The 25,969-nt window shown below is 41.1% G+C and overlaps 1 protein-coding gene across 1 annotated transcript in view; it reads right to left on the reverse strand.

The window, feature by feature from the left end:
- Positions 1-20,628, reverse strand: part of wnt10a (Wnt family member 10A) — a 37,087-nt gene extending 16,459 nt beyond the window's left edge. Inside the window, exons 1-3 of the mRNA XM_011489990.3 lie at positions 19,852-20,628; positions 18,465-18,730; positions 6,991-7,367 (exon numbers count right to left, since the gene is read on the reverse strand). Coding sequence (XP_011488292.1) covers positions 6,991-7,367; positions 18,465-18,730; positions 19,852-19,934 — 726 coding nt within the window. The 5' untranslated portion in view covers positions 19,935-20,628. The remainder of the gene's footprint in view (positions 1-6,990; positions 7,368-18,464; positions 18,731-19,851) is intronic.
- Between the last annotated feature and the right edge of the window lie 5,341 nt (positions 20,629-25,969).

The raw sequence follows: 25,969 nt of genomic DNA on the forward strand, positions 1-25,969 counted from the left end.
TGAAACAGTGTTATGTCTATTTTACTGATATAGTATTATTTTTAATTATATACATGATTTTTATAAGTACCATAATTTGCATATATTTTGGATAACTGATCTGCATTTGACATGTTGATTTCTAAAATAGTTATTTTTAACAAAAAAATTTAAGTAATTCATCTTTGTCATGTGCTTTATTGATGCCTAAGGATTCTAAATTCTTTCTGATAAAATCAGAATCAGAATCCTTTTATTGTCATACGCACAGCTTTTACACCGACATACGAAATTACTTCCAGTGCAGTTATGAACGATAAATCGTGTAATAAAATGGTTACGGTAGAACAGGGTGGGATTATATAAATTTCCTTCCTTCCACTCCCTTTCAAGAAATATATCATTTTATGTCTAACTATCCTAAGTTTGATTCGTCATTGCATGAATGTATAACTGATGATTGTAATGTTTTTGGGTATTATTTTTATGTGACTGCTTGGAATAAACCATTTAAAAAAAAATCATCTTTGCAAAAGTTCAGGTGTTTGTTCTCAGCAAATACGCTGCTGAGGCCGGTCTAGCTTGACATCATGAAAGGGAGTGAAAGGAATAAAGGCGGTGACTAAGAGAACAAGTCGTCTTGATTTTGGGTTGGAAAAGAACTCAAAAAATTTACTAATATTTAAAAAAAAAACTTCTTTAGTGTCCGAAAGGTAATATATTATTATACATATGGATGTAGTTTACCCTGAAAGACTTAAGAATAGCATAATACAGGCCCTTTACAGACTCACTTCAATGAAAATTGTGTATATGGAGTGTCCTTTTTGCATTTTTCTGAAGATGGAGGACATAAATAAGAGAATTTAAGCTAAAAGTATTTCTGAGTATTCCTGTTTTCAAATGGATGGACCAAAAGCAGAAAAAGCAACAACTGCCATCGGCGGACCAAAGTCTTCCAGTTCTAATTCCAAATCCTCCCCTTGCAGACAAATAGATCCGTGCACGTCTTTGTTTTCCACTGTGAGCTGGAATCTGGACCAACATTTACGGCTTGATAGCTCCATTATTGCTCACTATTTTTGTTGAGCTGGTAATGTTAGGTTGGGGCTGTGAGGGGCTGTAAGCTAGCGAGAGATAGTGTAGACAAAGGGATGATGGAAAATCAGCTGAGGAGTTGATCTAGTATACGTTGGTATAATATAGATGGAGTGGGACTTCTTTAACTTCTTTATTGCATCACCTCAGTTTTTCTTCTTCTGTGGATTCACTAATGTGTTTGGGATTGTTGCTCTTCCCCACTTTGGCCTCGTTTGTCCACAAGACATGTTTTCTGCTTATATCTGTGAGCCGCCGCTCTTTGCTGCCAAATTTCTGAACAAACTGTACTTGTTTAAGTTTCTTTAGATTCTCTTGTAATTGAGTTCAGTGTCCTCATTCAAGCCTGAAGGCTCCGGGATGTCACTCTTATTTTTTTTGTGCCTGTTTATCCACACACTGCATCGCTCTGAGGCTTCTCTGGAACATGCAGTCCTGGGAGGACCGACAACGACTTCAAAGCTTTCCCGCATTGTCGAATATTTCCAACCAGAAGGATGAAATTATTTTAATTACCTAAATCATTCTTCAGTGCTGATATGAAGGAAGTGCTCCGTTTGTTAAAGCATGTGGACTTCTAAAGAGGTGCTCGCACCTGCTGCACATGGAAGCAATAAAGAGGAACTTCCGTTTTTTTAATGAACAGATAATTTGGTTGGACTTGATGAAGGTCTGGATAAATGGGATAAAAGTGAACTTTCTTTTACACCTAAACCTGACATGATATAGTGACATAATATGCAGCCAAAGTGCTCATTGTGTGTCCTGCTGGTGGAGAATGGGGGCAGTGCAGGGTGGAAGGGGGGTGGAGGAAGGGCGAATCTCTTTCTACTTTCCGCCTGGTTGTTTGAAGTCAAAAATCCTTTGCAGGGTTTCTAACATCTGTTTCCAAACTGCCAGCAGTCACTAATTAGGGCTAAAAACAAGACGGGACGTCGTGAGAACCCTGGGGTGGGCATGAGGCAACATGCACACCCGAGAAAAAAAACCACTGCATTCCTGCGCTCAAAGACTGCTCCTCTGAAGGGCTGAGTGGAGGGTGGAGGTGAGGGGGGTTGCTCGTGGTCGTTCTGTGACACGGGAAGAGCATTATATTGACCTCACCTGTTAGCGCTCGGCGTGCACCTTTTGTCTTAACCGGGGCTGAAGTCACTGGATGTGGACGGTTTTACAGAAACGGTGCTGCACTGACTCACACTTTGTCCTTCATCTTCCCCTCTTTTTCCTAATCATCCTCCCTTTCTTTGTTCCTCCTTCACTCTTTGATTTCGGCCTCAGTCCTCCCCCTCTAACCCTTTCCATTTCCTGAGCACATTACTCTTTCTGATCTGCAGCCTGTGACGGCCTGTCTCTCTATCTGCGCTCCCGTGAGCTTGTGTGGCCGTAAGCGTTAAAACCTGTGGTTTGGAGACGTTTTCTGTTATCAGATCGACTGTAAGTTGGTGGAGAAAGACATTAACGAGGAACGAGGTCAGCAGAAGCCATTGGATGTGGGTCGGGACATACATGGATGCAGGTTCAGGGTCTATTAGGCTCAGCTTGTTCAACACAGCTGTTCCATATTTCAGTTGGTTTACTACATCATAGAATTGATAGAAATATGATTTTTTTTTTCAAATTAACATGCTTTTTAAACCCCTTGATGACCCCAACCAAAAAAAAAAAAGAGCAATGTCATTTTTTAATGAGAAATAGCATTAATTATGATCTGTTGGGTGATTTGATTTTCTTACATCGCTGGCTTAAGATCCATAAATATTTTGATGATTTATATGATTTATTGATTTATATGTTTAGGAAAAAAACACCTTATTCACCCACTGTCTTAAATTTGATCCACAGACTTTTAAAATGGTGTAACTGTTGAATAAAACATTCATGATGAACAAATTTAGCATTCTTTCAGGACAGCAAGTAGTAATCTAAAGGGCCTATATTCATGCAAAATCAACTTTTTAAAGTCCATTAAGTCCATTATAATGTTCATTCCTCTCAATAAAAACAACCCCAAAGGGGTATTTTGATCCATTCAAGCATTTCTGAGCATTCCTCTAAAAGTCTGCATTCTAAGGACTTCCCAGGGTAGTAGACAGAGTGGGTTCTCACAATTTGACATCACAAAGTGAGGAACAGCCCCTTCCAGGAAGAGTCTGAGCTGCCAGCACCACCCCCAGGCTGACACACAAACCCACTTTCTCCGCAGAGCAAGCGATGATCGGCCAAATACTTTCCTTCTATGTGCACAATATGTACATCCATCTTTGCAAAAGTTCGGTTATTGTTTGTTTTCGTGAAAGACACGCAGACACGCTGTCGAGGCCGGCTTAAGGTTGACGTCATGAAACGGGCGGCACCCACAAGGAGCGAAAGGCGTAACCTCAGAGATCGAGTTATCTTACGTTCGTTTAGGAAAATAACAAATATTACATTTTTAAAAAAATGTTCTTTAGTGTGCCAAAGGTAATAGATAGATGATCATATATATGGATATAGTTTACTCTGAAAGGCTTAAGAAAAGCGTGATTTATGCCCTTTAACTTGGAGCAACTGTATTATAAAAAATAACGATCAACATATTTTACAGTCTCTCAACACAGGAAGTAGTCATTTAAAAAATTAACGATAAGAATTATTTTTACCATAAAGTTTTGAAATTTAGCAAAACATTTCACGCTTAAAGTGTTAATTTTACAATAGTTCTTCATTTGTTAACATTCAATATCAATGTCAAAATACTGGGGGGGGGGGGGAAATTCTCCGTAAACATGTTAGTCTGCATCATCGCACTACTACCCCCATGCATGACCATCGTCTGTTGCATTTTTTCCTAAATTCCATTATTTTGAAAGCAGATGTTATAGGAAGCATATCTTCCAGAAACCTCCTTTTTTTTGTCCTCAAACCACAAAATTCTGGGAATAATCCACTTGTTAAATGAAAATCTGGGTTCTTTTTCCTCTGCAGTGTGTTTCTCCTTGAACCCTTCCATTGATCCATTCTTTGAGAGTTTTTGGTCAGTAACTCCTCCGAGGGTTCTCCACAAGCTTTCTTCACGAGTATTTAATAGTTTTCAGTGGGGTTCTCTGAAAAACTTGCTTTGTTTTCCTTTTGAACTGAATGACCTTTACAGCAATCTGTGGCAGAAATATCGCTCAAAAACAGCAGTGCAATGAAATTCACAGACAGGACAGGAGAAACCAGGAGAAATGAATAATGACAACAAGTAGAGTCAAGTAGAATTTTTTCCCCACACATCTAATAGAACAAATAGGCGGAAAAGTTTCTCTATTGCTTTTTAAAAACTTAAGCTTTATAATTTATTGTCTTTTCAAAGACACAATGTCCTCACACACAGGAGTCTGTCCTGGATGGAATCAGTGAAAGCATCCTGCAGGGAAATATTTTTATTTTTTTGAAGCATCGAGAGCAAAAAAGCCTGAAAAGGTTAGCCGTCCTGGTAAAGAGAAGTCATCAGAAGATAACTTATGTTCCATTATTTGCTTCAAGCACCATCCTGTTCTCTCAAACCTGTGTTTACTCCTGTTCCCTCGCCTCTGATTGGACTTCAAGCAAACTTTTCTGTGGATATGGTAACTGCGGCCGCTCCAGCGGGGAGCCCAGCTGTCGCTGCGTTCAGCTGACGAGCTCCACTCCAGTGTTTTGTCTGCATAATCAAGGAAGCCAAATATAAACCGATGAAAAGATACGGGCCCAAATTGCTCAAAAGGAAATGGGGAACAATGAGGCATTTACGCTCGGTTCTTGCCTCCATGCCACCTCAGTGGTGGAGCTGCATCTCTGTTGTTTTAGATCTTTTGCTAGAGCTTCCAGAGGCTGAAGTTGTTGGATTCAGCTTGTGAAGCACTATTGAAATGGCAAGCAGAAGGTCATGCATTCTGCTCATTCTAAAAGGTTTTTGAGATGTAAACATTTTCACCAACATGTCGTGGAAGAGCTAAAGTCTTCCAAAAATATGCTTAAGGAAATATGATGATAAGATTTTGATCTAATGGAGTGAGGGCTTAAAACATGATCATGTCTGTAACAAAAAGGAAGTAGAAAGAAAGCACAAACTCCTTCTTATTCCATCTTCTAGTTACATAAGTCATTAACATAGAGAATTGTAAAAACTGCAGTTTCCAAACGGCCACTTGATAAATATTATGATCATTGCTGCACATATTAGACATAGGGTTGTACAATCCAAACATCTGTCTGTGGCTAGTTGTTAATCAAATTGAATCTAATTGACCAATGCTGTCGGAAAATAACTTAAAAATGAAATTTATCGATTATTTCAAAATTGGATAATACCATTATGATTGAAACATGGTAGGTTTATTTTACTATAACGTAAAAACGATCAAGTGCATCACAGCGGACATGTGATTTACGTATGATGACAGCAAAAATTGATCAGTCCATCAATCCAGTCCAATGTGTGGAAACACTTTGAATTTAGCAAAGTCATGTCACCATCCAGTGTGCTAGATTGTTCTAAAAATGTCCCCTTTGGATTCTTTGGATGTGGAAAAACAACACTGGTCTGAAATTTAGGAAACTAAGCTCTGAATGGATTTGAAATTAATTCCTGTTATTCCTGTGTTTTTTGTACACATTTTTAATTTACACTTGATTATCTTGTAAGAAATATAAAGAATGTCAAAAATTTTTACCTGCTCTATTCAGTACCAGGTGTTTATCTCCGAGTCACACTGGTTGAGGTTTTGGCTAAAAATGTCCTGGATCCATTTTAGGTCAGTGAATTGGATTGCTCAAAATAAAGCAACATTGACTATGAATCGTATCAGCAACTACAAATTATGATATGAACCAAATTGTTGTTAAACCAAATCTTTACACCCCTAATTTGTCCTACAAAAGGGTACATTATGATTTGAAGAATGACCTGTGTTCCATCAGAGGTTAGGTTCTAAAAATAACTTACAATACATGCAATCCGTGAAGTAGTCAACTATAGTTTTACAATTGGAAATGTTTTAAGGCTGTTATACTCCTCACTAGACACTTTGTCTAATACTAATTAATACTAGATGTATTAATAAAGCAGTTTTGCAAATGTTCAAGCATAAAATGCAGAAACATGACCATAACAAGCTAGTGCTGAAACAGACGACCCTAAGCATGATGAGAGGACTAACAGGTGGAAAACAGATGAACCTACCCCTTCCTCCAATCTTGTGAAAAGTACTCTGTTTTTTCCTTCATTGTGCTTCATTGGACTAAATTGTTTCTGCAAGAGGTTTGACTGATTTTAAAATAAAAGAAACAAAAGTTTATCCAAAAATCACCCAGTACCAGTACACCCATTCATATAGATCCGGTCTTCTGCATGTAGTAGCTTTATGATTCTTCGAGGCAGTACAGAACTGGTGTGTTACGGTCAACCATGACAGGTTTTTTTTTTATCACAGAGAATAAACGGCAAGAAAAGGAGGTACAAGGGGGAAACGGAACACTTAAAACTTTAGGTGGACGCCAACTTTGGACTAGAAAATGTTTAAACATTTCTATTATCTTGTCCTGTAGCACCAGTGTCTGGACGGTTTTTACTGAGAGCAGAGGAGATCAAATTCCTTAAGGTTTACCTTAATAATCAACTGGCCAAACAAGCACCCAAATGCTCTTCCTCCACTATTACTAATCTCATTTAGACAGTTAATAACCGGCCACATAATAGAAACACCTACATCCGTTTGGCAGCACAGAGAAGATCTTCTCCTCTACAGAAGACACACACATTTCAAATCATCCATCACACAGAAGTGTTTGTTTTGGCAACTTTCTCTTATTTCTCAAACATTCCTTAATTTAGAAAACTTTTTGGTTTTTACTTTTTGTAACACACCAGAATTTTTCATCAGGACACCTAATTTCAACAGAAACACTGACCTGCCTCCCGACTCTGTTGTTGTGCAGCCTCATGCGAGCGTGGATGTCCCTGTAGGTTTCACGGGCATCAAGGAAATCCCGCGAGAACTTCTCTCCAAATTCCACATCCGGGCTGCAGCCTCCCCACTCCCAGGTGTCCTGATGGTGTCCCGACAGTTCTGCTGGGAAATGCTCCATCACGCCGTGGGACATTCCCCTCCTTCTCTGAATGGCCTCCAGTTGCAGGCGTTCCACCTTGAGGCGAAAGGCCTCCTCATCCCCACGTCGCTTCTCGTCGCAGCCACATGCTTTCAGTTTGCCCATGGAGCAAGCGTTGGCCACCGCGTGGACAACGCCGGCTGCCGCTATGGCATACGCAAAGGCACTTTCTCTAAAACCTGGGGGAGCAGAAAGATACGGTCAGTGTCTTGTTGACAACAGCAAGCAGGGTTTGAGAGAACATTACTGGAGTTTTCTTTTGACCAAACCGGTGAAACAAGGCAAACTTAAAATAAAGAAGGCTGCATGTACCACATGCATCACTGAAATGACAAAAAAAACAGATAAAAACTCAACAAAAATTAAATTTAGAACCAATAAGACACTCAATTATTCAGTCATTGGATTGCCGTAAGTTTTTTCAATTGTAGAACACATTATTTTACCTGTATACAGTGGCCAAGAACCTTGCAGAAGAAAACCTTTTAGAGACGCAAGTTCCTCAACTTCACCAAGCCTGCATATTCCTACTAAGGGAAAATTTTTACTCATCACTTTTTGTTCTAGTGTGGCAGTCACTTTTATTTCAAAAGGGAAGAGATTCTGAGCACAAATGGGGACAAAATCTGGAGCAACCTCTGGAAGGTTATTCATAAAATTCAACATTAATCTATGTGTTGCAACCAGAACTGCTCTCGTGGGAGGAAGGTGGGTTCCAACTCGCATCGGCAAAAAATATTTGTTGACTTCTCCTTTATAAAAAAAAAAGTATTTTTTTCAAACAAAAGAAGTTACGATTTGCGGTTTCAAAAATACCCTTTCCTCCTCCCTCTCACTGTCTCCAATAATCCAACTATGATCCCTACCTGAGGCTACAGGTGAGCACAGATTGCGAGGGAGGCGTCTTGAAACACCAAGTCCGAATCAAGTCTCATTAAAAAAAGTATGCAAATACAAATGATCTATTTCATGATATAATATGGTCCTTATATTATAATTCAGACATAATTACAAACTGCAAGTTAAACTGGAACTGGCACCAATTGGTTCCAACACTATGTCAAAGGGTTTGTTGGGGCAAATCAACAATCACATTGCTATGAAGTAACATCTGTAATGCTACTTCTTTACCAATGACTGTAAAAGAGAACTGGACCGAGTGAGTATGATGTTACCCATAGAAAATAGCCTCCAAGTAAACTTTTCTATGGCAACCACTCTCGCCTATCAGGAGTGAGCTTGTTTAAACTCCGCATCCCGACCACTTGAAAGTGGTCTGTCAATGAAACGCTTTGTACATTGTACGTGGAGGTCAGCAGGCTCCACCTACTTTCATTGAGGCATCTGATTGGCCAGTTTAACTTTAATAACCTTCCTACAGAAGAAGTTTTGAAAAATTAGGATTAGCAAGAACTTGTTTAAGTATGGTATCAGAGCAAGAATGGTTATTCTGAATGACTGAGCAATAGCTGTTTATGTCTCTATAGAACTCTAAGGGATTTTGGCTTTTTGGAACCAGCAGGTACTTCATTTTTGGAACACCAATGGGGTGGAGTCACTCAATCCAATTCTAACAAACTGCCAAGGTTCTTTACACAGAGCAAGAGTTTTTGCAGATTTATCTAACCATACCCATAAGAGGATCTACTCTGTCTGTCATGGTTTCAGAGCCACATGTGGCTCTTTCATCCTTCTGTTGTGGCTCCCTGTGACTTTGGAAAATAATGAGTATTTTATAAAAATTCAAATTTATTTTAGTTTGTTCATTTTTCATGGCATTTCAAAGGCGCTGCTGGCTCCGTGCGAGGCACGTGCCACGTAAAAAACAGCTTCCTTGGTGGGCTCGTGTTTGTCGGGCGAGGGCTGCGGAGCTGAAAGCAGGAGGAGACACGCAGGGCGGCTTCAATAAACACCCTGGGTCTGGAGTGATTTTCTGCCGGGGGCTTGGCGTGGCGCGGAACGGGGAGCGGCTTTCTGGTGACGGAGAGTTTGCGCCGGTGTTTTGGACTTGCGTGTGCGGTGATGTGTGTTTCAGAGCAGGGGAGCTCGTTGCGTCGGTCGCGATCGACCGGTCATCTTCGGGGACATGGGGGAGATTGAAGGGGAAGAGAGTGCTTATTGAAAATCCACCAGCCAATCAAAATCCTCACCGAAAAGTACGGGACTTGATTGACATGCAGAATGGCCAATCGGACATCCTCTGACAAACTCTGCCTTCGGAACGTCTTTTTCTCGCCGCGGCACATCATGTCCCCGGTAGAAGTCCAGCAACCGAAGTTTATTAAAGCCGCCCCGCGTGTCTCCTCCTGCTATAAGCTCTGCAGTTCTCGCCCGATAAATACGAGCTCATCAAGGAAGCTGTGAGGCACGCGCTTTATACTGTTGCGGAGTGTGTGTTTGTGCTGAGCGGCGCGCGTGCCACGAGGGAGGGGCGCGTGCAGGTGGAGATGGGGGTGTGAAATATATATTGTGTGTTCAGAGGACGGAGCACTAAATTAGTAGTCGTCGTTCCCCATCAATACTGATCAATACGGAGCCAGCAGCGCCAAATGCCTCACAATATGCCAAGCTCCCCGCATTGCACCGTTACAGCAGAGCATGAATACGATGGTCGCTGCTTTCTGTCTTTGTAATAAAACGCCTCATCTGTTAATACAAAAAAGTATCTTTTTGTAAACTCACTGTGTAGTTTTTAATCATCAGTACATAAACAAAAATGTTGAAATAAACATGTAACAAATAAACATGAAGATGAAAAGAAAGAAGTACTTTTTTTTTAATCTTTTCTGGCCCGCAATCTACACTTATGTCCTTGAAAATCGATCGCGATCGACGCAATGAGCACCCTTGATATAATATATACATGCATAATATATATAATGATGTCAAAACGGGTTGTGGCTCCGGGTGCTTTTTTTTTCATTAGGGGCGGTCCCAAATGGCTCTCTAAATAAAAAAGGTTGCCGACCCCTGGTCTATCCTAATGCTGACATCAAAGACACTGAGATAGCAACTATGAAAGAGAGAAAAGTAGCAGGAAAAAGATAAAGACCACTTCATTTCCAATCTGGCTTTGTGCTTCTATTTCAATTTACAGCCACAAGTAATATTTCCTACTTGGCTGTTGCTCCTGCTGACACCCCAAAGGTTTGGAAGAGGCAAATCTTCAAAAAGAAATAATGAACCCAGTTCTGCAACTTGTGTCATTAACTCATAAATCATAACAAAAACAGCTTCTGGCACCAACAACATATAGGAGGGAATTTACCATTACGGTTCACTGATACTTGGCACTCGACAAAGGGTGTGTCCAGTGCCTTGTGTTATTTGGGGTGATGCTTTAATTGTAGCTTTTAAAGACCAATAAATATTAATCTCACTGGAAAAACCGTCACATTGTTTGTACAGTTTGAATATCTTCTGATGTCATCGTTAAACAAAACGTTTGAAGTAGAATGTACAATGTGTTTTGAAGATTGATTCGAAAATTTTACACCTTTTAAACATAACTGGTGACAGAACAAAGCAGATGACCTGACACTGAGGTACTGAAAATCAGACACTCATATTAACTGATGGTAATTAACTAAATGGAGACAGTTGTGGAAGATCGCCCTGAACCTGGTGTGACAGACTGGGCAACAATCCAGGACATTTACAACTGATGGCCCAAGAAGAACTGAAAACTGAGTCTCAGAAAACCTGAGTCTGGTCAACAAAACTAACCAGTTATATTTTACAACTAAGTCATTCCACGATTTCCATCCTTCTACTGAACCCGGTGAATCCCTTTTGGGATCATGAGGTTGGTGGGGTTGACCCAGCTACTAAAGGGTGAAACCGGGATACACCCTGAAGAGGTAACAGAGCTAGGCAATCGCACTCACATTCACACCCAAAGGCAATTTGGAGAAACTAATTTATTAGGGGTGTGTATGTTTCCCTCTCACATGATTCTCTATGTCACAGTTTTAGGTTCTTTGCCTTTATGTTTTAGTTGTTTTATGTTCGGGCCTGTTTGTGTTACTTCCTGTTTTATTTTGTAGCATTTCCTGTTTTGTTGTTGTCTCAAGTTTTACCTTCCCCATCAGTCCTGAGTGTTCCCACCTGTGTCTTGTTCCCTTGTATGTATTTAAGTCTTGTCTTTCCCTTCCTCCTGTGCTGGTCCATATTCTCCTCTTCCCCAGTTTTGCGTGTTAAGTGTTTTGAGTTTCGAGTTGTGGTTTGCCTGCTTTTGCAGTGGTTTTTGGTTTCCTTAGTTTAGTTATTAAAACTCCTGTTTCCCTGCAACCTCCTGCCTCCTCTCCTCTCTGCGCCTGGGTACTCCCTCATCCTCTCCCCGTAACACTCTATGCATCTCCATACTTGTTCCAAAAACAAATACAAAAGAGTCAGACTCTTTATGTATGACTCTTTATCTATCGATCCATCCAGTCATCAATCAATCAATCAATCGATCGATCGATAGATCCATCCATCCATCCATCCATCTACAGTCAGGACCACAAATATTTGAGGTTTCTTCGTTTTTTCCGGAATCCGGTTTTTTAGGAGTTTTTCCTTACCGCGAGGGGGGGTCTAAGGGCAGGGATGCCAGTATAGCTTAGTCAGTTTCTTAGTTCATTTTAGTATTTTCCTATTGAACTCTTTGTATTCGTGATCCTTTTGAGTTCAATTTTTACTTCGAAGCCCATCGAGACGACTGTTGTTGTGATTTTGGGCTATACAAATAAAATTGAATTGAAATGAATTGAATATTGAATCAAATCCATCTATATAAATGTGTATATATAAATAGATATATATAGATAGATTTATCTATCTATCTATATATAACACACATATCTATATCTATATAGATATGTGTGTATATATATATAGAGATGTATATATCTATTTATATAAACATATCTATATCTATATAAATAGATTTATATATAGATATTTATGTAGATAATAAATATATAACGGTGTATATATATATATATATATAAATAAGTATTTAAATAGTTTCATATATATATAGCTTGTGATTGGACGTCTCTTTGTTTGCAACACATGTACATAAAAAGTCAAAGACAGTACAAAGACAAAGTTTACCAAAAACAGATTACTTAGTGATCAATTTTATACATTTTTACCAACATGATCATGTTCAATTCTGTGGTTTTTTAGCCGAAATGCTGTTACTTTCTGCAATCGATCGATTTTCTTTTACCCATTTCTCATTCTTGACATCACTTCAATTTACCTATGAACTGTGGAGGCTGTGGGAGGAAGCTGGACTTCACAGAAAAACCCCACGCATGCAGAAGAACATGCAAACTCTACAACGAAAGTTCCCAACCGAGAATCGAACCAGAGACTAGAGCGCCAACCACTGATCCACCTGTCTCTATTCTCCATTCCCCTCACACCCCACCCTTACCCCCAACAGTAAAACAGTTTGGCTCGGCAAACTATTCCAATTCACTATTTGGTACAACAACCTTTAGTTTAAAATTCTATTTATATTTTTGATATCAATGAAAGACCCATTCCAATGAAAATCGTATTTTTGGTGTTTTTAATATGTTCTTGTGACATTTTTCTCTTGAAGGATGAGAAATTAAATTGCATTTCTGGGTATTTCTTTATTCAAATGAACTATACGGCTGGATAGCTCCAATATCGCTGGTAATGCACTGGTAATGTTGGTTGGACTTGTGAGGAGCTGTAAGCTAGATGGGAAGCGTGTAAACGGATGGATGATGGGAAGCAGGAGTGTGCAACAGTCCCACCCACAACTTAGAAGCACATTTCTAATGAACTCCTGCCACACTCCAACAATCGAAAGGCAAAAAAAGGAGCTTTATCATTACAAGAAAACCCCAGCTGTGTTCATCTTGTTCTGCAGTCACTGTGCAGTTCTCTTGGGAAAACTACAGTCTGTGTTTATAAATGTGTTATACTGAAAGTGCTTTGGAAGTATTTAGATTAAACAATAGGCTCTGGGTACGTATTTCCAAGTCTTTTCATAGCTTATTTCAGGTTTGTGTGACTTTAACCCCATTAACAAAGATTCATCATATATTAGCAATTTTATAGCATAAAGGTTTTTAAAAAGTCATCCATACTTTGATTTTTAAGAAATTAAGTCCAACTGACTTTAGTAAAAAAAAAAAAAAACTCTCTCTGCCATTAAATCATCCTGGATTAATGATAGACACTGTTTAACATATCTACCATAGCTGTCTATTAGACAGACACGTTGGCAATATTAGCATCTGATTTGAAATAGGTCAGACCTTTAAAGAAACTGGATTCATGTAATCAGTATATGTCAGAAAAAGCTACGTGGAGTTCCTCAGGGTTCTGCGCTGAGCCCTTCAAGATAAATATTTAAATAGTTTAAATATCTTTTCTTCACCATCTGCTTTATGTTACTGAGAGTTTAAACCACAGATGCCAAACTTGGTCCTCGAGCTCCATCCTGGTTGAGTTCCTGCTTCAGTGCTACTTTAAATCATCCATTCAATCTAGTAGAACCTGGGTAATTCTAAATGGATTTCTAAGGTGATCTGTCCAGGTGACCATGAACATATCAGAATAAGACAAATCAGAATTGGTCAAATACTGAAACCGCATCATTTATTTCAGGAAAGTTTCAGGTCTTTCTGGTGGAGATCTTAACATTCACAGCCCTGAACCTCCTCAGACTCCATCAAATGCTTTTATGAGGATTTTATTGGAACTGCTTCATTGGTTCTTCATTTGGTTCTTGGTGCTAATCTTTAAGTCTCTGCATGATGTTGCTTCTAAGTCAATTTAAAACCTTTATAAAGCCACATTCTTCATCTTGAACACTCTGATCTTCAAGCCAAAGACTGTTTGTGGTTTTTCATCTAAGCTCTCGTGGTGATTGTTCATTTACGCGGCTGCACCTCGACTGTGAAATGAGTCTCGCTTGTTTTTTTGTCGCGCTGATTGTGTTCATTCCTTTCAAAAAAAGTTTGTCCCCGGTGACCTTTTTTATTCGATGACATGTTTTTTTCCCCACATCTGTGTTTGTCTCTTTACAAAGTTAATATCGCCTTTGTGATTTTAACACAGAAAGGCGCTTCATGAAGATGTGTTTTCGGCTTACTTTACAGAGTGAAACCGATGTGACTGAAGCTGCATACAGCCATACATTTCTGCGATGGACAAGACCTCGTCCAATTGAGGAATCCGTGAAGGATGAGGGGCAGCTGAGCATCACCCAAACGCCGGGTACCGTTTGTTGTTGGATCTCAGCTTACTGCCTGTGAAGGTGCCCTCAGATTCTGTAAAAGCAGAACCACAGGCGGCCGCTGACTGCTTTGGAAAACAGAAAGGATTAGAATGGAAACTTGTAAAGAAAACATGAAAAGAAACCACTCAGGGGTTTATAGAACATAGCTTCAAGGGGAAATGATTCAGGCTGCTTGTTGGAGTCAAAGAAAACACTAATAACTGGAGCTGGGTTTTTTTTTCAGCTCTGTTTGAGGTTACTTTCTTCTTTACACATCCTAGAAAAATCATCATACAGTTCATCCCTGTTGCCCATCTTTTCTATGTGTCTGATGCTGAAAAAACAGAACCATAGGAAATTAAAGTAAAAATTTGTTGGTATATTTTAGCCTTAAAGACCCTTAGAAATTTTGGGAAGTCCTTCATCTCTACAACATCCTGTGAGCGCTTTGGGTTTGTTTTTCCAAGCTGCTCTTTTTTTAACAAAGAGGCGAATCCTAGTCCAGGCTTAAAGGAGCTGGAAAAGTAAGCTTTTTGATCTAACATGGATGTTTATGTCTGCAGCAGGAAATAATGCAGGAAACACACATGGGCAACACGCAGAAAGATTGACAGAGGACCGTGCAGCTGTGAGGAGGTGGTACTGAACATTGAATCCAGTTGTAGAGTTAGATACGTTAATTCTTCTCTAAGAGTTCTAGTACATCACCTGTCCGTCCAGGGGGAGGATCCCTCCTTCATGTGGTCATCCCTGAGGTTCCTTTTTTTTTTCCTGGAATCTGTTTATAGGAGTTTTTCCTTACCAAAAGGAGGGTCTAAGCGCAGGGATGCCCAGTTTAGCTTAGTCTGTTCAATTTAGTTGAGCAATTACCTATTGAATTCTATGACTTCATGTTCATTATTATTTCATGTTTATGACACAATTACCGGTATGAATCCCATTGAGATGACCATTGTAATAAAATTGAATTAAATCACCTAAACAGACTATGTCTGACAGAGTGAAGCAGCTGTTAGACCTCATCAAGAAACTGATTCTTCTGCATCTCAAGAACTTCAAAAACAAACAAAAAAAAATCCCTCTAAAGAAATAACAACTCCAGAGAACCACAGTAACATCCATCCTCAGCTCAGATATGTTCAGACTTCATGATCCAACAGTCAGACAGAGAGTTTTGAACAGAAATTGGTCTTTGGAAGAGACACTGCTGAGCAAAAATTAACAACATAAGAAACATTGGAGTTATCCACGAAACGTATCTGTTTAGACAGATACAGATGTAACAGGTCTCCATCCTGTTACATCTGGACTCCAACATCATTTCAGAAAAGACGGAGTCAAACACAGTGGTGGTAGGGGCATGGGATGGGGCTGCATAACAACCTGACCAACTTTTGTAGCCAATAGTATCTGGATTTTTGTTCTACCATCATTGTCTAAAGAGAGATGTGCTCCAACAGTTCATAACCTCAAGCTCATAATGAATAAAGTTCTGCAGCAGAACAAGTATCAGCTGACTTTGATTCTGTTTTGTGAGCTTAAACCCTCAAATTTGTCTAAATTTAAACTATTCTACAATTGCTGGTCAGAAGACTTTGGAAAGAAGGCAAATGAGAACATCAGAATAGAAGGCCGTTACAAAAATATTTCCATCAAACAGTTTAATATTGTTATTAATATTAAAACACCAGTTCCTTCAGCTGATGTGCTATTACTAATCCTTAAAGAAGGGCGTATTCAGTCTGGAAAAGTTTGTTGACCGGATCAAGTCTGTTGAATTTGTTCTGGATCGAGTCCTGAACCTTGCGTTTGGTCTGTATTCAGACTGTCATCAACCGGACATTTCTGTTTCAAACCAAAGCTTGTAAACAAAAGTGTGTGACTGAAGTTCTCTTCAGCCGTATTTTTGGGGGCATAACTTAAGTCCTGTGCTTTGCATTCCTTGTCAGGATAAACCTCATATGCCGCTGACCAATTTTGATCGTCTGTATCACTGTCAAGTACTACACTTTTCACTTGGGCAAAGCTTTTTTCTGGGGGGGCCGTCCCCCTGCAGGTCTGCCCATGACATACAACTTTCTGAAACTTTAAAGGAAAAGGCAGACCAAGTGATCCCAGACTCCATTTCTAGAGAGGAAAAGTCACTTACACGCTGCACGCTTATCTGAAATGACTCATGCCCCCTAACCTCCATCGAAGCTATGTGTATGTGTGTGAATCTGTGTGTGTGTGTGCGAGTTTGTGTGTTTAAAAGTTGATCTGACTGACTGTGTCCAATCCCCCCCCTCTCAGCTCCACCCAGCCACCTTGACCTGCACAGGGGTTGGAAAGGAGCGATGGCACTTAGGCACATCCTCCCACATAGAAAGCCTGTTTTAGCTCTTGGCCTGCTGTGCTCTAGGGTCCGCGACACAGGCCCCCGAAAGGCCCGCAGCAAATCAATCTAACAAATAATTCACTGGCTGCGGCACGCCCGGCTGAACTGATGGCAGAGGAAGTGGCAAAATGAATTAAAGATTCAAAAGAAACTGTCACTTTCTGTTACAGAAACCGACTAAACAGGTTTATGCTTTTGCCGCCGAGAGTTGGGAAAGTGCTGAGAGCAAATTCACAAGTACTTGCACTGGCAAGGGAAGTAAAAGCTTCAGGAGCAGTCCAGCGACAGAGGAAGACGGGACCCAGTTCTCTTTATCCCCGTTTTAATGCAAACTCATCTGATGCAGTAAAGTTACAAAACAGCCCGGGAGAACCTGACGGCCGACTCCGAAAACAAATCTTTGTGGGAACGCTTGAACGGCAAAATATTTCAGCCGCTTTTATTAGAAAGGCTTTGCACTGCACCAACTTTTAAAAACCCACACATGAACTTGTTAAAAACACCAGTTGGGCGTACATGAGCCTTCGGGGAGACTGTCAGTTATTTTTCCAAGCACAATTAGGCTGAAGCCTTTCGCCGTCGTCGCCTAATCCCACGTCTGTAAACATGCCTTTCTGCAGTAGCAGCTCATGCTAATGGATGTCAACTTGCATCTTTTTTTAAGCTTCTGTGGAGAGCGGCGTATCAACACGCAACAGATGAATCATCTGATCAGAGGAGGTTGTTTATGTCAGTGGTTTGGAGTTTCTGCACCCAGGGCAAGGCAGGGATGTCAGACATCCAGCAACCGCCTCTGCTAATAATGACAAACAGCCTTTCAACCAGCCGGCAAGGAGTGAAACTTTATTTCATGAAGCTCTAAGAGGGCAAGTTGATCTGATGTTCGCAAGCTTTCTTAAGTCCTATCATATGAAATCCTGGTCTACGGATCTAAACTTTTAACTTTGGTACCTCCTCAGTGGTGGACACATGACGACACTTTTCTTTTCACTTTTCACTTTTTAAGAAAAAAAAAATCCCCAACAGGACTCAAACTACCAACCACATGGTCTGTCTGTGGTCAGGCTACTAATAGATTTATGCGCTTCCATTCAGAAAGCAGAGATGGGACCATCTGAAGACTTCTCCACTCGGTGGATCCGCTTTCATCCTTTGTGGGTGCCTTGCAGAGCTCCAAACACAACAAAGCCTCAGAGAAAACCAATCTGCCCGAGCTCTGGTAATCAGCAGGTGACTAAGTTCTTTTGAAGATACTTGCTCTTTTGTTTGTGTTATTGAGAAGCGTGATGGGTTAGAAAAGAAATACCAGGCTGCTGGTGACCAGAGTGACTGGAGAAAACCAAGCGTTGGGAGGATCTGATGTGGGATTCCTTGGAAAATGTGTGAGTGAATGGAAAAGGATCTCTTTGAATGATGAGTACAGTTACATGAACTTGTGTGGAGGACCTTTTGTAGCCGTGTGCCAGCTAATCTCTGTAAGCCTACCCTTTTAAGGTGCTTCATTGAAGTGTGTTTGAGGAAAAAACCACAATCTGTTTGAAATGGTTACCACAGCACAGCGGATGGGATTTCAATTCGATTACATTTTAGATTATGCACCTGCTTTTCTGTGCAGGTTTTCCATGCAGCGAGGCAGAGAGGACTCACCTCTCTTGAAGACGATGCTGTCGTAGGGGATTTTGTTCCTCGTCTCCAGGCTGGAGCAGTTCCAGCGGTGGCCCTTGAACTGGTGCTGGCACTCGTAGATGGCGATCTGGATTCCCTGGATGGCGGAGGCCGTCACGTCTGGGTTCCTCATGCACACCTCCAGCTGGCGCCGCGTCAAACCGGGCAGCGTCAGACACACCGTGTTGGCGTTAAGGATGGGCTCGATGTTTGGCAGCTTCAGGCCCAGGATTTCATTAGAGTCCACCCTGCATGAAGGTCAGGTTACTGGTTAACTTTTGTTAGTCACTGAAGTCTGGTTTTCTCTGTAACGGCTTCTGGTTTTGCTCCTCAGGCTTGACCCTGGTGTAACAAAAAGTTACCCTCTTTTCTGTGGTGAACTGCAATAAAACCATTTCCAGATGCTGCTGTGAAGACAAGATAACCTGACATTTCAATTCGTTTGGCTAGTAAAAGTTTGTGGACACACGTTATTTTAAGCCTTTAATAAGAAACGGCGAATGACAGATTGCTTATGATCTAAAAGGCACCTTAAAGTGGTTTCTTTGATGTTCTCCTGCAGATCAATCATGTGGACAACAGCACTTCAGCTGATCTCTGAGTCACAAAGGAACCAGAATCTACGAGCTGAGCTGCTGTGTCATTACAGTTTGTGGAGCTCCAACACACTTTGGCGTGCACATGTACCTGCGTGCGCTTCCTCCTGCACACATGAGAGGCTTCGACAGTATTCCAAAATGCTCTCTGTGAGCTTCAATCCCAGCTTTGAATAAAGAATCCATCAGAGGGGCGCGTTTACAGTTACCGCTTCTACCTGTTGTGTTTCAGCAGAACTTTCCTCCAACTTTTAAAAGCAACCATGTAAAGTTGTTTTCATTGTATTTTAAACAATTGTTGAATATATCTATATGATCAGATAGAAAAGTTTTTTCACTGTATCAATTTCTTAACTTGACCTCATCATTTTTGTTTTATATTTTCAATTAATATTTTCACGAAATATTTAGTGATGTTATTTGGTCACTGGATTTCCCCCCCCCCCCCCCCTCTTATGTCCTTCCTAATTTCCTGCATAGACAAAAGTCGCTTTTTTGCTTGTTTTGGTTGTATTTCTATACCATCATCCATAGGTCAAAGTAGCCAAATGGTTCAAAAAAAGAAAAAACAAAGAAAATAAGAAAAATAAAATTGTATTAATGCTTGAAAAAACTTTTGCTCTGTTCACTTTAAATAAAAGACAGAAAGGTCGGAGTTTGTAGAAAAAAATCCAACTTTTGCAGGGAACTTTACCTCACTGTAATTTTAAACTAATAAATATAAAAGTGGAGACAAAGAAACAGCTTCAACTCTGGCAGTTTGTGCAACTCACCTTTGTCCCAAGACGCAGAAAAGCAGCAGGACGCACGCTGCTCTGAGGACTGTTCGCTCCATTCTGCCTCGGGATTTACGCATAAAGGCGTTTGGAAAGTTGTAAAGTTTTGGAGAGGACAGTTAAATCAAACTAATTCCAAAAGTCTTAAAAACGGAAGAATAAAAAAAAACAACAACAGGGGAGCCGGATGAGGTCCTGTCGGACTTCACTGCTGAGCCACGAATCCAGATGTGCCAGGCGCGCAAAGACTCTCATTAAAGGAAAAGTTTTATCAACCCCCCCACCTCACTGCCACACAAGTTTCAGGAAGAGTCCGGGTTTCCCGCCTCACACATGCCGATGCCTCCGCCGGCCGGGTTCCTACACCGAGGGAACATCAGAGAATCCTGACAGGCGCTCGAGGAGTCCGCCGCTGACTTGTGATGTTTGGGTGCGCACCGACTGCCCTGTTCTGCGCTGCTCTTTGCGCTCCGCCAGCCCACTTTTCTCTGCGTCACTCAGGGAGAAGAAGAGCGCCGATGGAGGTCAAGTGCCTCGTTAAAGCAGGATAGAGATCCTACAGATAAGAGCGCAGAAACGCGCGCGCCCTCCGCGCTCCCGGACAGCTGCGCTCACTGCAGGACGCAGGACTCAAACTTTCTGCGTGGTTCAGGATGATCCGGTCGGGGAGCGCAGACTGGTTTGAAAAGCAGAAATCAGGAAGGACTTCTATAAATTAAAAGCTTCAGGGGATTATTCCTTTGTATAAACAAAAAAAAGAAAAAAGAAAAAAGAAAGAAAATATTGCTGTAGATCAAATAACATGAGCTCCAGCGATGAAAAATTAAATATGTGTTTTTTTTGTTTAACGTTTGATGTTTTATTCAACAAGAGAACACATAAATTCGAAAACTAAATGCTTTAATAGGAAACATCTCAAAACTTTTCCTCTGCATCCTTTACCTGCAATCTGACAGCAGCAACAAGAAGTCACACCACCCATATCAGTGAGGGAGGTGTCAGTAATTACATGCAAACATTCAGTGCCCGCTGAAGCTCATCAGACTGGACTTTAGTGGTGAATTTGTCAAACAAATATTTTTGTACTTTTCCCATTTCAATAAAGAAGTTTGTCCTAAAGTCAGTTTGTGTGTTTTGGGACAGACAGAAATCAGTAGAGAAGTTTTCCTTCTGGAAATAAACAAACAATGTAAATAATACTATCCAGAGTCATTAGAATTTATGTTGGAGACCTGCTCAGTGAAACATCACCATAATAACAAATGCAAACAACATTGAAATTACATGCAGGTGAAGGAAACTGTAGAGTTTAGCCAACCTCCCTGCTATCTTCTTACAGTCCCAGAAGAGTCACGTAAAGAGGTCATATAGACATTTTCTTCAGGATTCTGAATTAAAATTTACAAGAAACATCATAAACATTAAAGATTTGTCATATTTCTCCTGATGAAGGACATAAATAAATAAGATTCATCTTAAAATTCTGTTTCTTTAATCTTTTCAATTAAACTTCAAAACATTTTTTTTTCATCTTTTAGCCTTTCAGTGTGTAGCAAAAATAAGTTTTAAAATGTTTGTTCTGCACTTTTTAAGTTCAAGATGTTTCGTCTCTTGGCTAAAGCTTCAGTCCCAACTGCCCGGCGTATGGGTCGATACCGGGAAAAAGATCTGTGGATGTTTTAAGATGGTAAGAAACCAGGCCCTACGGGAGGTGCAGGTGACAGGTGAACACTTAAGCAACACGTAAGAGTGAGTGACGGGGAAGTAGGTGTGATGCAGGTGCGTCGTACATTTTTCTCCTATCTCAACTCCCCCCAAACTCTGCACACTACACAAGGAGCCTGATCACGTGAAAGGTGCGTCCTCTTTGGGCATCTCTTTTGTGCAACCTGATTGCTCAAAGTGAGGATATTAGACCTATGAACATGTACATATCACATGCACACCTCGTGCACGTGAACTTTTTGACTGGTCAGTACAGAGCCAGTACTTGCACCTTACTAATGACTAGAATGTGGCATTAGGACGCTGTACGACACATCAGTCATTCGTAATAAGTGTGTGCAACCTACATAATCCTTACAAATACTTTACACTATGTCGCTTGTGCGACGTCCCATTGTCGCACACGCACAACAATTGTATGTTTCATTTTCATGTGTTGGACAGGTTTTACTATCACAAAAAGAGGTTATATAGCTTCAAGAAACTAGAGAGTAGATTTGTATAACCCCCTTTTTGTCGTATTATTTTTTATTTATTTGTTACATTTAGTGTGTGTGGGGAGGGAGAGGGGAAGAATGTGAGGGGAGGGTGGAAGAGAGTAAAAGGAAGAAAGGTGAAAAGGTGGGGGATACAAGCACTGATTTGACTAAGTTATTAATTTAAGCTGTAACAATTATACCAGATCTGCTGGAAAGACGAATGTTACATCAAAGGTGAAAATCTGACACTAAGATGAGCGAAAAAAAAATCTGTCCATCAATACACTGTAGGTAAGGAGGAGGGATGAAGCAGACAGGGAGTGTGGCAGTGTGCACGTGCACGTGGGGGTGGAGATACATGCATGCTGCCGACGTGAACCGTGTGTTCATAAAGGGAGCCAGAACCTACCCAGCCAGACCAGCCAGACCAGGAAAGGGGAGGAGAGCCCCCCAGGCCAGAAGCCCCCCCAGCATCCGGACCCAGGCAGCCCGGGAGGGGAGGAGGAGGGGACCGCCCACCCCACCAGCCAGGCACAGAGAGGGCCCCCCTACAGGGGCCCCCCCAATGCCCAGAGGCACAAGCGAACCCAGTGTCCGGCCCCCAGGCCACAAGACAGGAGCGCTTAGCCGTACCAGGCGGCAGCCATGGGGGCCACCGGGCGCCGGACACCGAGACAAAGGCCAGGGACGAAGCCAGGGCCCCATGAGCCAGCCACCACCCGACCGGCGCCCCGTCCCCGCAAGCCAGCCCAGGCACGCCACCTTAGCAACCCAGGGATCGCCACGCACCCACAGCCACAGCCACCCCCCTAAAACCCATGAACATGAGGACGATTTTCATAACGAGCCACAAGGGAACAGCAAGACACAGCTGCGCTCCATTAAAGATGCGGCCGCTCCTCTACGACCCGAAAAACCCCCAGCATCCGTAAGGGTCAACCCCTCATATGGCTGCATGTGACTGAGGCTTTGAGAGATGGCTGGTGTTCAGGTTCAGTTTCTTTGCTTCCTTCTTGATTTGTGCCTCAGAAACAATTTAGACTATTAAGAAACATATTTTTGGGCTGCTGGAAGCCGGAAAAACCCACATATGGACGGGGAGAACATGTAAACTTCACACTGAAAGGGCCCAGATGGGATTTGAACCACCATGCACTCCAACCTCAAAGTTATAAGGTTTTAAGCATCAACATTCATAATAAATGTGTTTTTTCTGCTTGTAATTACATTTGTCCTCGATTGCCAAAAGTGTCAAACCAGCTAGTTAAAGCTTTGACTAGCTAAACCTAAAGTTAACGAAAGCCTTTTGATGTCTGTCTGGAGGCTGAGCTCTTGGTTTCCATGGCTGTCTAAAATGCGTCCCTGCATATTGGAAATAAAACAGTAAAATACTACCAAAAGCTCCCTTGTTGATGAAGACCACATGATATCATTCACTCATCCTGGGACTTTATGAGCAGCTCAGAATAAAGACTCCAAAACCTCAAATAAAAAAAGCTTCCACCAGATCTGGAAGCGGCGTGGAGTCACCAGAGTGGTAAAACACAACACGGCTTCAGCGTTCAGACATAATTAAGCTGCTGTGCACACATTTGGACCATCAGGGAAGCAAACCCACATCAGATTTTCTCTCAGAGGGATTTATTACTGCACCCTGACCTGCAGGACTTGGTAAGCGGCGGCAAATTAAAGCTTGATTATTTCAAGACGCGTGTGCAAAGCGGGACGGAGGGTAGTTTAGAGGGATTCAGCGGAGAAGCGGGAAGGCTCACATGCTGTCATCCCTGGGCCATGCCGGTCACTGTCTGCGGTTCTGCAGAACTCCATGAGTCAAAAGCTTCAATCGAACCACCGGACGAGGAAAGCAGCAAGCGAAAGGAACAGTGGATCAGCTCAGGTAGAGACCCGGGAATCCGGAAACAGTCACAGCGGCGCAGAAAATCCAACTGTAATCTGTTTATGACTCAAAATTAGAACGATTTTGGATTGAGGGTTGGTTCCACTGGACTGTGCATAACTACTTTATTTGCACAGCACGTTTTGAACGTCCCCTGCCTAGGAGTTTTAAGTAAAACTCATCAAGCCCAAGTCTAAAATAATGTCTTTCCTCTTCTAATCACATAAATAGATTTTTGTTTTGACAGTTCATGACATGGGTTGCTTTCATTTTTGCAGTTATTGACTTTGTCTAATACCAGATGTCCCAGTATTTTTATCTCTTGAGCCTCAAGACAACCTCTGATGTGAATAGGCGCCTTAAAATTAAAACTAAATTGACGAGAACTAAGAGAATACAAATGGAAACACATCGTGGTGAGCGAAAAACCTGTACCTTTAGAGACCCACTCCAATGAAAATGTTTATTTCAACATGTTTCTTTAGCTTTTTTTTCTTTTATATATGTAATGGAAGACATAAAGAAAGTTAAGCTCCATCTGGCATTTCTTTAAAGTAAAATATGTCCAACACAAGAGGCCTTCAGCTCTCATCTGTTTGCCCAGCTGTATGACAGGACAAGTTAGAACAAAACAAAATAAATAAAAATAAAATATTTTTCATCAACGTTGAGGTCAGTTAGTTTAAAATCAAACAGATCGGAACCAAAAACTCACTTCTCACTGAGGAGTGGCCACATCTTAACTCTAACCACTCCCCCAGAGGATTGGTCAAATGAGAGCAAATTGTGTTTATGTGTTTGTGTCAAAAAATTCATAATGTGTGATAACAAAAAATATGAGGTGGAAAAACCCTGCTGGTTACATCACTAAACCATTAGACTGTTTTACCATGTCTCTTATTAAGCCATCATTGTGCGTCAGAAAAGCTTTTAAGGCTTTTGTGTATCTGTTGCAGCGCACATACAACAGAAATTCATTATAAGGAGGACATCGAGTGAAGAAATTCATGCAGCAACACTTTCCACTCACTAAACACAAACTGCTCCTCTCCCAACATCACAAATCTCTGAGCCCAACTGAAACACTAGTCTGAACCCCAAAGATGTGGGAATCATGCTGGAAGTCTTTAGGTTAAACCCAAACACACACACCTGAGCACACACCTGAGCACACACACACACATACGTTCCATAACAAAACTCCACGGGATCCTTATATATGTTCTTTATGCACCAGCATCATTTAAATTCTTCCCACTTCTTCACGACAGTTTTATTTGTTTTGTTATGAATTTTCTTTGAAATCTTTCCATCTTCCATTCCACTTCCTGTGCAGGGTCACGAGGTTGCTGGAGCCAATCCCAGCTACTTCAGGGCAAAGGCAGGGTGCAACCAAGACAGTTCTGTTCTTTGAAATCCCTTTTATTTTCCACTTTATCTTTGAATGATCAAATGGTTTGCCATGAAACGTAACACCGCTGAACATTTAATTTGATAAAGAACCATGGCAGCACATTTTCCCGGAGGTGTCTGCATGTTTTTCTGAAGCTGAGGTGTCTCCTTCAATTTCGTCTTGGTCTTTGTGCACGGAGAAACCCGACTGTTTTTTACAGTCTGCTGGAAGCAGACGTGTAAACACGTGAGGTCATGCACTGTTCGTGAACATAAAGTTTATGATTTTGACTCATGAAACGTAGTGCAGAGAAGAAAAGGAACGATGTCCGAGCTAAGTCTGTAAAAATATCAACAGTTTTAGGCCCCTAGAGTTGATTAAACTCAGTTCTTACTGGAAATAAAAGATTTTTAAAGAAGCTGTAAAAAACACACATTTGGAACAATCTGAAAAATACATTTAAAACTTTACATGTGTTACTAAAATCAGTATAATCTTCAGTTTAAAAAACTTTGGTCTAAGGTTTACAGAGCAACCTGGACCGCTGTGTGTCCCCCGTTTTTAAATCCTGAATGAACTCTGAACCACATGGTTTTGGTTGACCTCTGTTTAACAGACAGC

Source organism: Oryzias latipes, chromosome 21 (assembly GCF_002234675.1).
Source record: "Oryzias latipes chromosome 21, ASM223467v1".
NCBI classification, from domain to species: Eukaryota; Metazoa; Chordata; class Actinopteri; order Beloniformes; family Adrianichthyidae; genus Oryzias; species Oryzias latipes.